The following is a 13518-nucleotide window of genomic DNA, read 5'->3' on the forward strand; positions in this document are numbered from 1 at the left end:
TCATTTAAAACAGTCATCTCTATGATATTCTTTGACATTTCTCACTAAAGTCAGTATCACATAAACTCTTAAAACAGTTGACATTAAGGTCATTATAACATACCCATTTTGAAGAAACCAAAGAAATACTCAGTGTTACTGTTGGAATGTAAAGTTAGATTATTCTTATTTTTATTTCTAGATTTTCTTTTTTTGTTAATATCTTTGGAAAAACTCCAGATATTTTGAGAAACCACACATCAGCGTGTAACATTTTTTTCCTTTTGCTTCGTGTTATTATTCTAGAGATAGTTAAGAGCTAGGTAAGCAACTTCTCCATCTTTAGTTGTGATTTTAGGATATTCACAAAAGTTTTTCATGTCCTCTTTCACTCATGTTAACATAATTACATGTAAAGTTGCCCACATGTTAATTTCTTACCAGATTTGCTAACATTTCTTGTGGTGTGGGTAATAAAGTAATAAGCATCAGTCTTTGCTCCTGTCAGCGCAGGACGGAGCTTGCTCAGCTCCCTCTGAGCTGTGTCTCCTGTCTGGGTTTCATTGTTCCTTTCCTTTTCTTCCGTGGATGCAGTCTTCCTATGACCCTCTTTCCCTACTTTCCCTGCACGGTTTCATGGTCCTCTCCTCATTTCCCTTTCAAATAGCTCCTTCACCTCCCCTCTGCTCCCAGCTCCTGCCTCCACTTGAACTGAGCAATTTTGTCCTAGGCAGGTCTAGGGGCTTGTTGGCTTGGAACTTTGCCCTCCAGAGATGAGACCCTGGGACCCTGTTAAGCAAGTGAAAGTTTGTGCTTAAGGGTAGGGGCACGTAAACAACTACCTTTAGTAGAGAAATGGTTTGTGTAACAGAGAGGAGGAAGCAGTTAACATTGCCTGTGGGCAATCTGGGAGGAGGCCACAGGTAAGAGGTACTTTGATGAATGGCTACAGGTACTTTCAGTGGGAGGAAGTTGAGCAAGGGAGAAAGTGGGCCATTTAGGTAAGGGAAACATGCGCAAACTAGGTGCTCCACAAGTGTGCACTTAATTGTCTCTTCCCTTCCTCTGATTTCTTTGGTTTTCTTCAGTGATTGGTCCCAGGCCAGGATACTTTCACTGTTTTTTTGGTTTTTTGTTTGTTAACATTTTTTACAATGTTGTGTCAAATTCCAGTGTAGAAGGATGCTTTCACTGTTGTGGTTCCATCTTTGAAAGAGAAAGGTCTTAACTCATTTTCACCTATTTTTGGCAATAATGCATCTTGTTAACCTTTCTCCACTATTTTGAAATGGAACAGCTTTGATTTCTGGTGGATCCTGTTTCCCTTCTCTTATGCGAAGGTGCTACTTGTGCCTGTGAGTTTTTCCTTTCATTTTTTTTTTTTAAAGCTGAGTACTAGAAAATTTGCTATGCTGAAGAATATCAATGATAATCAAGCAGCTTCAGCTTCTAAGTCAAATGTGAACTATTTACTGAAGGTACAGGGCAGAAGGACACACGGTGAAGAAGCAGCTTCAGGAAAGCAGGAAAAGTGCATAGGATGGAGGCCTCGTCAATTGCCTGAGGAGCAATATCGGATTCAGTCCATGTCTGGACACAAAGAACGTTTTCTGGGGAAATGCCTGAACTGAGACCAAAGTAAGAAGAGTGAGGTTAAAAGGTGGGCTGGAGCAGGGAAGGCAGTGTTGTAAAGTGTATGTGCTCAGTGGGGAGAGAGGATGGAGAACTGCCTGGGGCACACAGCGGGAATCAGTGTGGGACAGAGGTTCTCAGAAGTGACAGGGATGTGTTTCAGAAAACGATCAGAGAACACTCAGGGTGAAGTATGGAGATGGTTAGAATGAGGGGGTGGATGCGGGGAAGGGCGTGGGCTTAGTCCTCCTGAGAGATAGTTGTGGCCTGGATGAAGGTAAAAATGGTTGGATTTGAGGCTTTTTGATTCTGACACCAATTCTGATGTGTGTGGTTTTGTTGTTGTTTTTCCCGTATCACCGAGTAATTCTTTGACAACAACTAGGTGTCCTGCAGTTCATCTCAGCTCAGACACTGTCTGCCTGGAGATAGGGTCAGCTCCCACAGGTTAATGAGGGTCAGTCCCACAACACTGCCACCTGTCTGTCCACCCCGCCCCGAATCAGATGCTGATTCAGGTGGTTGCCTGTGCTTCTGACCAGCCTGCTGTCTGTCTGAGGTTCCCACAATCCTCTCTCCTCAGGTTTGATTACTTTACTAGGGCGGCTCACAGAGCTTAATCACAGCTTATTTAAAAGGATACACAGCCAAGTGGACGAGATGCAGAGGGCACGGGATGGGCACAGGGCACGGGATGGGCACAGGGCATGGCACTTTCATGCTCTCTGAGCACGCTGCTCTCCCCGCCAGCCCAGAAGCTCTCTTACCCTAACACTGTCCATTTGGGTTTTTGTAGAGGTTTCATTACAGGGCATGGTTGATGAAATCATTGGCTGCTGGTGAATGATCTCAATCTCCAGCCCCACACCCATCTCCTTCCCCGGGGATGGGGCGGGGCGGGGGGGGGTACCGGAAGTTCCAATCCTCTAATTGAGTGATTGGTTCCCCTGGTTGCTTAGGGATTTTCTTAAGTCACTTCATTATCATAACAAAAGACACCTTTATCACTTAGGAGCCCTGTGCAAGGAACTGGGACACAGACTAAATAATGTATTTTTTATTATAAATCATAACGTTAAAGTTATGTTAAGGAGGTGCCAATTATTGGATTAGGGCTCCACCTTCATGACCTCATTTAACATAATCACCTCCTTAAAGGTCCTATCTCCAGCACAGTCACATGGAGGTGGTTAGGGCTTCACCAGGAATTTTGATGGGACACTATTCAGTTCCTTGCACAGCTCCCCCACCACCGTATTACTATATTTGTATATTTATTATTACATGTGCATGTGTTAAAGCTCATGTTCTTTCTGAAAGATCTTGCTGGCTTAGGTGACTATCTCTGCCATCAGGTAGATATCAGTCCAGCTTCCGTTACTGTGAGTAGGAATTGATTTTACTATGCCAGAGCCATATTTTATTAAGGTCTTTTTGCTGGAGGGGACTAGTTCTGGTCTAGTGTATTTCGCTAGTTCTTTGTCCTAGGTAGAGGAGCTTGGATTTCTTAGCCTAATTTCCTGCCTGTTACTGGGTGTTTAGGTTGTTTTCAGATGCTGCCTGTTGGACTTTGGGGTGGTTTTCAGATGTCATCCTACTACAGAGTACTTGCACATAGTAGGTCCTGTGGGTTTGCACATTGACGTTTCACAGGCCTCTGATTGTGTTGACAGTAAGTTGGGCTCCGTGTGTGCTGCAGTCAGTTTCCAACACTTGGGCCTTCTGTGGCCTTTTCTGTTTCCGTTCTCCTATGCAGAAGTACTTGGGCCTGTGAACTTTGCTTGCCTCTGCTTTCCTCAGCGTGACCCAGAATTGTGACCTGCTTACCTGGGTCCAGAATTGCTTGAATGCCCTTTGATTCCGCTGTAGTGAAGTGCTTCATTGATTGCCTAGGTCTCTAGATGAGAGCTGTAGGAGCCCCTCTCTCTGCCCAGGGGGAAGCACCTTACCCAGCACTGCTGGAATTCAGGACTCTTGTGCAAAAGCTGCCTATCCCATCACTGGCAGGCTCCACATATGGGTAAATACATGGAAAATGTGCTTCACACCATTCTTTTTGTTTCATTTCCTCAGTGACAGAACAGCAGAAAACCTTCATACAGCAAGTTTTATTGAAAGCTAAATGGTGATTTTTTTTTCTAACCTGAATTTTTTTAATATAGTTAAGTGTGTTTTTCTTCATCGCTTTTGTGTTCTCTATTTTTCTTTATGGCTTTCCTCAGTCAAAACCTCATTGAAAGTTCTCACACATTTACTTATTTTTTTTTTAATCAACCAGAAAGATTCATGAGCACAGTCCAGCTTCCTATGATTTTAAGGTTGCCAGAAGGGAAAGATAGCTGAGGACCATTCTGGTCATTTAGGTTAACATGTGACTTAAACTTGAGATTAAAGAAATATAAGGCAGTTTATCAGTTCCAAACACTGCCTGCCTTCTGGAGGAGATGTGCCCTGCCTTATCTCCAGTGCTGCTCCATTGAGGGGAGAAGCAGGTCCAAGGCCTTAACAGAAGGTGACAGCCTCGTAGCCAAAAGATACTCCAAGGAGCTCATGTCATTTTGCTGCTCAGATAAAGGTCAGACTGGGCAGAAGAGAGGCTCTGCAGACTCAAGAGATTTGGAATTCAGAGATTAGAGAAACAAGGAGAAAACTGGGAGATGTTATTTCAGTCACGGACAAAATGGGACGTGATTCAGCTTGTTTATTTACATAATCCAGTGCTGGGCACTTACCAACAGGACTCTGCAGATCCTCGTGGTTGATCACATGCTCTGTATTTCACCACACTCTGAATAGAAGTTTGAGTAGAATTACAAGATTTGTTATTTGATTTAGTTTTGAGACCATGTTTGAACCTGCATGTTAAATTATCACTCAGTTTGCTGCATAAATGGAATTGGGCAGCATTAAGAAAGACTATCCCGAAACACTGCGTGAGACCAAATGTCTGCCTTTTGTCTTCTGCAATTTGTGACTGTTGCATGCATCAACACTTGAGAAACTATGCCTCTGTGCAGAGAGGCCTTTTCAGCGTTGCTAGGAGACCCAATAACTGTTTTGTACCATCTTGAGATTTTAATTCATTTCTAGTGCAGCGCAATGAAGAGCAGCTGAATGTTTTAAACATTTTTGGAAAAAGAAATACTGAAAGCCATTTAGAAATCTGTTTAAAATGTCTTTAGCAGTATTCATATTAAGAAAATCTCATTATAAAGCTCACCTTTAAATCTCAGTTTTAAAAAAATAACTGCCAGCAGTTTATCTATCCAGGTCATTTTCATACACATGTAAATAAATGTTTCGTAAGATACTTTTAAGAGAAAAGTAATTTTAATGTATCAAACAAGAAAGAATGATACTATCATGAAAACAAACTTACATTTTATTCTAATGACTGTGCTGTAAGTACTGAGAGCATGGGTTAAGAGGATTTGAACTTTTAGTCATCTCGATGTCTAACTGATGGCCTTTTAAATTTGATTTGATTTTTATAAAATAAAAACTCTAGAAGCACAGAGAAACCAGGAAACTTTAATTGCTTTTATAGCAAATTTTCGTTCTCACATACGTTCTTGCCTTCATGTTTCTGAGATGTTTCTGGATTCATTTTGAAATGGAATTCTCATTCTGGACTGTACTTAGATTGTTCTTACCTTACTTCATATGTAAGGTGTTCATACTCAGACAAGTTAAGTGCAGACAACATTTGTAGTTGCTGTAGACAGGAAATCTTCAAGGAGCAGGACCTCTTCTGGCAGATGAATGCTCATTTTCAACATTTCTTAAATTGATCAAACTTATAATTCAGTCACCAGTTCCTTTCTACTAATGTGCAAGGAACCACAAACAGGAGATAAAGATACCCACGGTTTCTCCTGACCCTAACGGAGCTAATGATTCAATGGTGAATCAGGGCATTCATTTTAAAAATTCACTTAAAAATACAAGGTAATATGGGAAGGAGACAAGCGCATTGATGTGTAGAATATATGACAAAAACCATGGAGCCTACCTGAGTCAACTTCACAATTCAAGTTTATGAAAGGGAAAAAATAAAGACAGTATACGCTGAGTGCCAAATGGGTGAGAGAGACCGCAGAAAGGAAGGCACTGTGAGCATTCCTAGGAAGACGGAAAGAATAACCCTTGTAGGCTAGAGACGTAGAGGGATGCCAGAGTGAGTGACGTAGGAATGGAACTGAGATTATTAGAAATGATAGAATGTATTTATTCAGAGACTTGAATGTTAATCAGGAGAGATAGTTGAGATTATACACATGAATATCAAATCATATCATTTAAAACAGAAATGTGGACGTGAAATGAAGATTGGCATAGTGTGGATTTTTGTGGAGATGGTAAGTAGTCCGTTTGGGCTGAATCAGTGGCTTTAGATGGCACATCATCTATCTTTGCTGTGTAACAAAACAACACAAACTTTAGTGGCTTCAACTCACATATGAGTTCACCATCCTGCCCGGGCTTCTGGGGCTGGAGTCCAGGCTGGTGTTCCCGGGGGGCTGCATGCCGCGCACTTGGAGCTGCTGGTCCGACACCTCACTTCTGTCTCCTGTGGTGTGTGCATGTGGTGGCCCGTGTCCCAGTGGACCACAGTGGCGTCAGCAAGGCTTCTTGAAGCCCAGCCTTGGAACTGGTGCAGCCGTACTCAGGCTACATTCTGTTGGCCAGACAAGGCCAGCCTTTGATTTAGGGGAGGGCCTGCAGAGAGTCCATGTCCAGTTTTAATTTGCTATTTAATGAGTGCACTTAAATGTGGTAAACTCTTAGGACAGTGCTTAAATGTAAATGGTCTTGTGTGTAACCTAACTTTCTTTTCATTCTCAATCTATTGGCTTCACCCTTATTAACATTTTATTACAACTGATGGTCCGTTATATTAAGCCTCTTCTAAGGACTAATGGAAAGGATCATGTGATGACCAGTAATTTAATTCTTCATTTTGGTTTGTTCTTGTTGGAGTTTATCATTTGAAAACCAGCATTAAAACCGTCATTATGGAGAATTAAGACTTGGATTTTCTTTTAATTTTGCTCTGTGTTTATTTTTATGGTTTGAGCTGTGGGGTGGGAAGGCAGAGGGGTGGGGGGGTGTGGTTGCAGAGAGACAGGCTCTGCTTATCATAACCTTAGTGCTTAAAGCCTCTTCCAGGTCATCATCCAGCCCTGAATGTCAGGGTTGGGTGATGTAGAGGTCTAAATAGTAGAGCTGCTGAACGAAAACTGTGTTTCTGAAACTTCAGATCTGCATACATTACACAAAAGAAACTGTTGGGTTATCACAAGGAAAACATTGACAGACTAATGCTGTGCAAACTTTTATAGTGTAAATAGTGAAAATAAAAATAAGTTTTGCCTGATAGTTCATTTACAAACTAAATTTGCATTTTATATTAAGTTGTTGGCTGTTCAGATTGCAGTCTTATTAGATGTAGCAAATAGACCTAATTTTATGAATGAATTGACTAAACTTGATATTTTGTTCATAGCTTATTTCTTTCTTTTATGCACGTTAAAGATACTAGTTTTGTTACAGAAAAGCATTAGCCCTGAGGAGACTTTCAGAGTCGCAGTGGGTTTAAGCCATCTCTTTCATAAACTCAGTTGGAAGAATCTATGCTGGAATTTTTGTTTGGGGCTCGGGACATCTGCTTTTGCTTTTACAGATTTTTCAAATACTGCCATTTGGCATTAATTCTCTGTTTAATTGTGATCTAAATGGAAGTTTCATAGAGTACTATTTTGATAATAAGTTGTGAAATTTTAAGATCATCTTTTAAAAATAATGACTTTCAGAAAGGAAATAGGGCTAAACAGACATGTCTTAAAGATAATATTGAGGTCAACTACTTGGTACATTTAAAAATATATAAACTGTGACAGTTTCCTCTCTTTTTGAATTGTCATCAAAATTTATTGTTTAGGAATATTTTTAATCATTCAATGAAAGTTACAGAACGAAGTTTAATAAAAATTTGGAATTAACGATGCCTTGGCAGAAAATGTGTCAGAATTCATGAGCATGTGTCCCAGTGACAAGCCTTCCCAGTGTGTTCCTGGCACCATGGCAAGCGTGAATTAATGTAGCCTTGAATCAGTGTGACACAACTGACCTTTCAGAGCCTCTAGCAGATTCAGTTTTAAACATCTGCTTGGATATTCTTATATTTCACATAGGAAAGCTTATATTCCATACAATGTTGGGAAGTTCCCAGTGCTTTGAAAGGAAATTGTTTTGAATAAGATAGGTATTAATATTGTCATTCTATTTCTACAGAAGCACAAACTTAAAGGACTGGGAACTGCTGAATTAGAATTTCATTACTCTGGTCCCCAATAGAATCTTGTTTCCACCGCATCCCATACTCCCTCTGAACAGCTGAGGTGTGCTGAGTGTCCTGCCAGCTTGACACAGGTGCTGAGGCCGTGTTTCATTTTCTAGATTTCACCAGAAGTTTGAGCATCACTACTCCCGAACAGATGATTGAAAAGGCCAAAGGGGAAACTGCCTATTTGCCATGCAAATTTACCCTTGGTGCAGAAGACCAGGGTCCGCTGGATATTGAGTGGCTGCTATCTCCAGCTGATAATCAGAAGGTGGATCAGGTGGTAAGTGTGCTGCTCACTTGGCAGATGGCAGGGAAACTTGTCTTAGGTGTCCGTCACTGTGTTGGTCACATAGGTTGGGGGACATGGGAGCCGTGAAGAAAGCCCTAGACTTCTTTGGTTTATCGTCTGGGTAAGGAATGCAGTTGCTCTGGTCGAAAGCAAGGGCACATATGTAATGGAGCAAACTGGATAAGTGATCCACAGTTTCAGAGGAAGAGAAGGTCACCACACGTCTTAGAGAAGGCTGTGTGGAAGAAGAGGAACTTGTGGATGTGAACGTTCTGAAATTCTGGATCCGGAAGTGTGTGTGAGTCAGGGAGCAGGGGAGGGGCACGTGGAGCAGGCCTGAGAGCCTGGCCGGAAAGTGCAGAATGTGCTGGGGACAGCGAGTAAACCAGACTTCGTGAAAAGTTAGGTAGAACTGAGTATTTAAATTTCGCACAAGGATTCCATTATTAGCACAAGGGACACGTCTAAGAATAACACAGGTACATGTTATTAGAGTCTTCTGTAGTTTTTCAAGTTAAATATCCTATACATTGAATTTCTTAAGTGAAACAGCAGATGGCCTTCTGTATCTGGGTTTCGCATCCATGGATTCAGCCAACTGTGGATTGAAAATGGGGAAAAAAATTCTAGGAAATTTCAGAAAGCAAAGTGAATTTCCCATGTGCCATCAGTGATTTACATAGCATTTGCTTTGTGTTACACATTATAAGTAACCTAGAGATGATTTAAAGTATATGGGAGGGTGCATGTAAGTTATATGCATGTATGTCATCTTATATGAGGGACGTGAACACGTGCAGCTGCCACTCCTGGCATCTGAGGAGGGGAAGGAGAAAGGGGGGAGGTCCAGAACTGATGCCCCATGGATACCAACAGATAACGATATTGCTGTAGAATTTTTCTAATTACAAAATAATAAGAGTCTAATGTAGAAAACTTGAAAAGCCAAAAGGAGCACCAGGGAGAAAAGTTGCCCAGCAACCTTGCTACTGATCCAGGCTCGTTTGGCCAACGTGCAGCAAGACAAACACTGAGATGGTGAGATTTGCAACAGAGAAAGAGTTACTCAGAAATTGGCCAAATGAGGAGACTGAAGAACAAATCTCAGCCTTGCCTTCCTAAAGGCAAGAGGTTTGAGATGTTTGTGAGACAAAGCAGCAGAGTGCTCGTAGGCATGGGGAAAGGTGATTGGAGTTAGGGAAAAGGTGAGGTAATCTATGTTTTGTACAGGTGAATCTGAGTTATGTGTTTTTTTCATGAGGCACGTGATCTGAGGCTGGGGTTTTCACCCCTCTGACGTCAGACTGTTCACTGGACACCCGCCCATGCCCAGTTTTAGGGTCGTTGGTCCCACAGGAGCCAACTCCAAGTTCCTGGAAACAACTTAGCTCTCCCATTGCTATAGTGACCAGAATGTCAGAGGCATTATCTATAAAGGTGGTTAAGGGGTCAAAAATTAAGGCAGGGGACAAGTGGAGGGGTTTTTAACTAGCTGTTCTCTTACATGCTGTTTTGTAGGACTAGCACAAGAATTTCTGTTAGTCACCAGTTTCTGTTAATTCTATGGGACTTGGTTTCAACCTCATCTGCAAATACATATATCACACTTCGCCTTTTAATGGTGCCAGAATATTTCACTTAATTGAGAATGCTTTGTAGTAGCTTCATCTGACATTGAATTTAAAAACAAAAAATCAATGTTAATAAATTAGACCAGGGAGAAAAAACAAGTTCAAATATTTAGAAGAATATTGTTTTATATATATATATATATATATATATATATTTTTTTTTTTTTTTACTTACGATCTATATTAAAGAAGTGGTTATCCAGCCATTTAATGGCTGAATCAGTGCAGTTATGTAATTAACTATTTTTGGAAAATACAGGCAATCTGTCCATGATATATTTGTGACAGAAAAATGAAGGAGCTCTCCCAAGTTGTAAATGATTAGGGTCACCTCCTTCAAGGATAATTGCTCTAATTCTGGTGCCAGCCTAACTCATACTCAGCCTGATACCCTTGTCTCTCCTGTCTTGCTCTTCACTGTCTGCTTCCCCCGCCCCCCTCCATGGCAGTGCCAGCACCCTGAACACAGGCTTCTACCTGAGGTCCTGCGCACCCCCGACTCCCGTGCTGGTGCAGTGCCCATCCCTCTTCAGAGTCCAGGACTGGGTCCTTGATTAAGGTGTATGAATGGAGAGCATGGGTCTTACTCATTTTTTCTTTCAGCTTTCATAACAGCATGTAACAGAGAACCTTTTTATATAACAGGCACTCGGGATGTCTGTTGAATGAAATTGGCACTAATGGGTCATTGATTGTGGGGATTAATCCATGACTGGATGGGTAGTTCCATATGATAACTTGGGAAGTTTCCAATTTTTTTTTGTTGATTTTTTTTTTTTTTGGGGGGGGAAGTTTCCATTGATGATAGAATTTTAGAGCACTTCGTGGACCATAGTAAGAACTGAATCACTACTGGGCTCTTGCTTTGTCATCACTGATACTATGGGTTTATCTGGATGTACCCCCATTGTAAACTGAGGAACATCAGGCTTGTGACGAATTTTGTCTTTTGAAGAAGGCAGTGTTCTGTCAAAGTTCAGGAGGTGTTCTGAGTGAATGGGTGGGTGGATGTCTGTCTCGGTGTATTCATGGGAGAGGGTGAGCTAAGAGCATCCTTCTGCTTCACCATCTTGGCCACTCTCCGAGAGCATGGGTCTTAAATTCTTCTGGCTTAAGACTTATGGGTGAAGCCCTGTGACAAGGGGTGTCTAGAGACCAAAAGGTGCAGTGTGTCCTGTAGCCTTGTGTGTTCTTCATGGAAGGAGAACCCAAGGACTTCCGTGCTGAGTGGGAGGCCCAGCCTCGCTGCCCGTGGGACTTCTGTGCTGAGTGGGAAACCTAGCCTCTAACCTAAAACACAGCAAAAATGAGACCAAAATAAAAGACAGAAAGGCTGGGGGAGAGATTGATGCAGTAGAGGATGCTTACATAGAATTCTGACTGCAATTATAATGCCAGCTAAACCCTTATTTTAGTGTTTTCAAGCTGGTGGGCAGTGTGGTAGGGGACTGGGCTGGAGAAATTTTCCATTCTTATTCCCTGTTGTGATCAAGTTAAAGGTTCAACGTGGATAATGCCACCATCCTGGCAGGGTTTTGAAGAGAAATCAAAATTCCCTGGTAAATGTTACTTCCCCATTTCTTAACTACCGTTTATAAGATTGTTTTCATGGGAAAATACTAAGATAGTTTACAAAAATGACTAACAGTGGGGACAGTTTATTTGTCAGGCCCTCCTTGAAAGACTAGTAAAAGTGTGTGTATAGCAAAATGAGGGACTGAAAGTACAATGGATTGAACTTTGTGGCTTTTCACAACAAGAGAGCCGGTACTTAATACAGAGGAAGAGACAGTCTCATTGGAGGAGTTCCCCGTGTTGCTGTTGACTGGCGAGTGTGGGGGAAGGTGGAGCAAAGGCGGTGATGGCTTGTGTTTACAGAGGAAGTTCTCTGTGGCCCCTTCAGCTGCTGCTTTTTTTACTTAGCAAACTGGTATTGTGTCTTCCTCGATGCAGACACTTAATATATAAATAAAGACTCTAGTGAATTAGGAGTGGGGTCAGCTGGTAGGGGAGGTGGTAATAGAAGAACCCAGGTCCATGCCCTGGAGAAATTTCTGTAGATGGCACCAGTTCCGGCTTCACTGTTGATAGTAAACATCTCAGATAAAAAATTATTGGCAGTCTTGTTTTCTGATTATTATTTGAGTTTGGCCACACCACTGCTCTTTGGCCTTTTGGTCTCGCATGGCCACAATGAAAGATTTCATTAGCGAATTAAAGATTATAAAGTTTGTTAAATTAGTTTTAGTGGTAGTCAGAGGTAACAATTATAGTTCTTTTCCAGGTCTAGTTTAACAGAATTTATTTTCCCTCTAAATCTAACCTTTAGTTATTTCCATCAAATCCTGTAACAGTGGTTCAGAAAATTCAGTGGAATTAGGCAGGGCCTTTGCTGTTAGTCACAGAAGGTTAATTGAAAGGTCCTGTTAACCTGGCTGGACACACACATCTTAAGAGGTTTATTTTATGATCTTATCTATTAGAGTGTAGAACCTTCAGGTGCCCCCAACTTAGTATATGAAGACCAAAGAATGTTTTGTTGTTAAATTCCACAGGTAAATTATCATGAGCCCTTTTTGGGGAGTAGTAGTGTTGGTATGTACTTGATTTTATACACTTGATTGGCTAACTGCATCCTCTTGGGGCAGCTGAAAAATAGTGTTATCACAAATCTGTGTTCTTGTCCAGTTTCACCCAAGCACTCTGATGTAGGGCTGTATTGCTAAATCATTGTGGGGCTTGGTTTCCCCATTTAAAATGACAGTGTGCGACCATACTTAAGTATCATATTGGTCTCTTCCTGTTTTCTTGATCTGTGATGTGCATAACTATAGATTTCCTCGTGTCAGTGTGTCCTTATTCTTTTTTCTGATCCCACAGTACCATGGTGTACCCAGAGCTCCTAATGAGACAAGGTTTGCTTGCTTGCTTGTGTGTTTTCCTCCCTGTCTTATTTTGATTTTCTTTTAGATTATTTTATATTCTGGAGACAAAATTTATGATGACTACTATCAAGATCTGAAGGGACGAGTGCATTTTACAAGTAGTGATCTCAAATCTGGTGATGCATCAATAAACGTAACAAACTTACAGTTGTCAGATATTGGCACATATCAGTGCAAAGTGAAAAAAGCTCCTGGTGTTGGAAATAAGAAGATTCAGCTTACAGTTCTTGGTAAGTTATTTATGTTAATGTTACTTATTAACAGAGCGAGTGGTCACAGCATCATTTATGTGAGACAAAGCTTAGTTTTTCAGAGTAATAATTTTAAATATCTGAAGTAATTCTGAAGTCCTCAAGTAGCATAAAACTTGCTTTTTTTGGATAGAAAAAAATGTGACCAACTTCTTTGTGAAATTCATGGAAGAATTTGAAAGAAAACGAAGAAATTCTGTGATTCAGGATAAGAACCCTAAGCCAGGAGTTAGAAGATCCAGGTTTTTTTGTGTGTCATCCTCCGATTTGCCCTGAGAAGTAAATAGAACCTCTTCATTTCCTGGGCCTCAGCCTACGTTTTTGAAACATAAAAAGAGTTAATTATCTTTAAATCTTTATGTAGTCTCATTCAGTTCAAAATTGTTTGTTCTGTGAGCTTTAAAGTTTTTCAAACTGCATTTCCCAAAGAATAAATGTGATTTTT

At 41.1% G+C, this 13518-nt stretch overlaps 1 protein-coding gene across 2 annotated transcripts in view; it reads left to right on the forward strand.

The window, feature by feature from the left end:
• The window catches only part of CXADR (CXADR Ig-like cell adhesion molecule), a 57291-nt gene that overhangs the window by 14848 nt on the left and 28925 nt on the right, over positions 1 to 13518 (forward strand). For both annotated transcript variants that reach the window (XM_072967874.1, XM_006216749.4), the window contains exons 2-3: positions 8071 to 8237; positions 12848 to 13052. In XM_072967874.1, coding sequence (XP_072823975.1) covers positions 8071 to 8237; positions 12848 to 13052 — 372 coding nt within the window. The remainder of the gene's footprint in view (positions 1 to 8070; positions 8238 to 12847; positions 13053 to 13518) is intronic.

This window comes from Vicugna pacos, chromosome 1, assembly GCF_048564905.1.
Source record: "Vicugna pacos chromosome 1, VicPac4, whole genome shotgun sequence".
NCBI classification, from domain to species: domain Eukaryota; kingdom Metazoa; phylum Chordata; class Mammalia; order Artiodactyla; family Camelidae; genus Vicugna; species Vicugna pacos.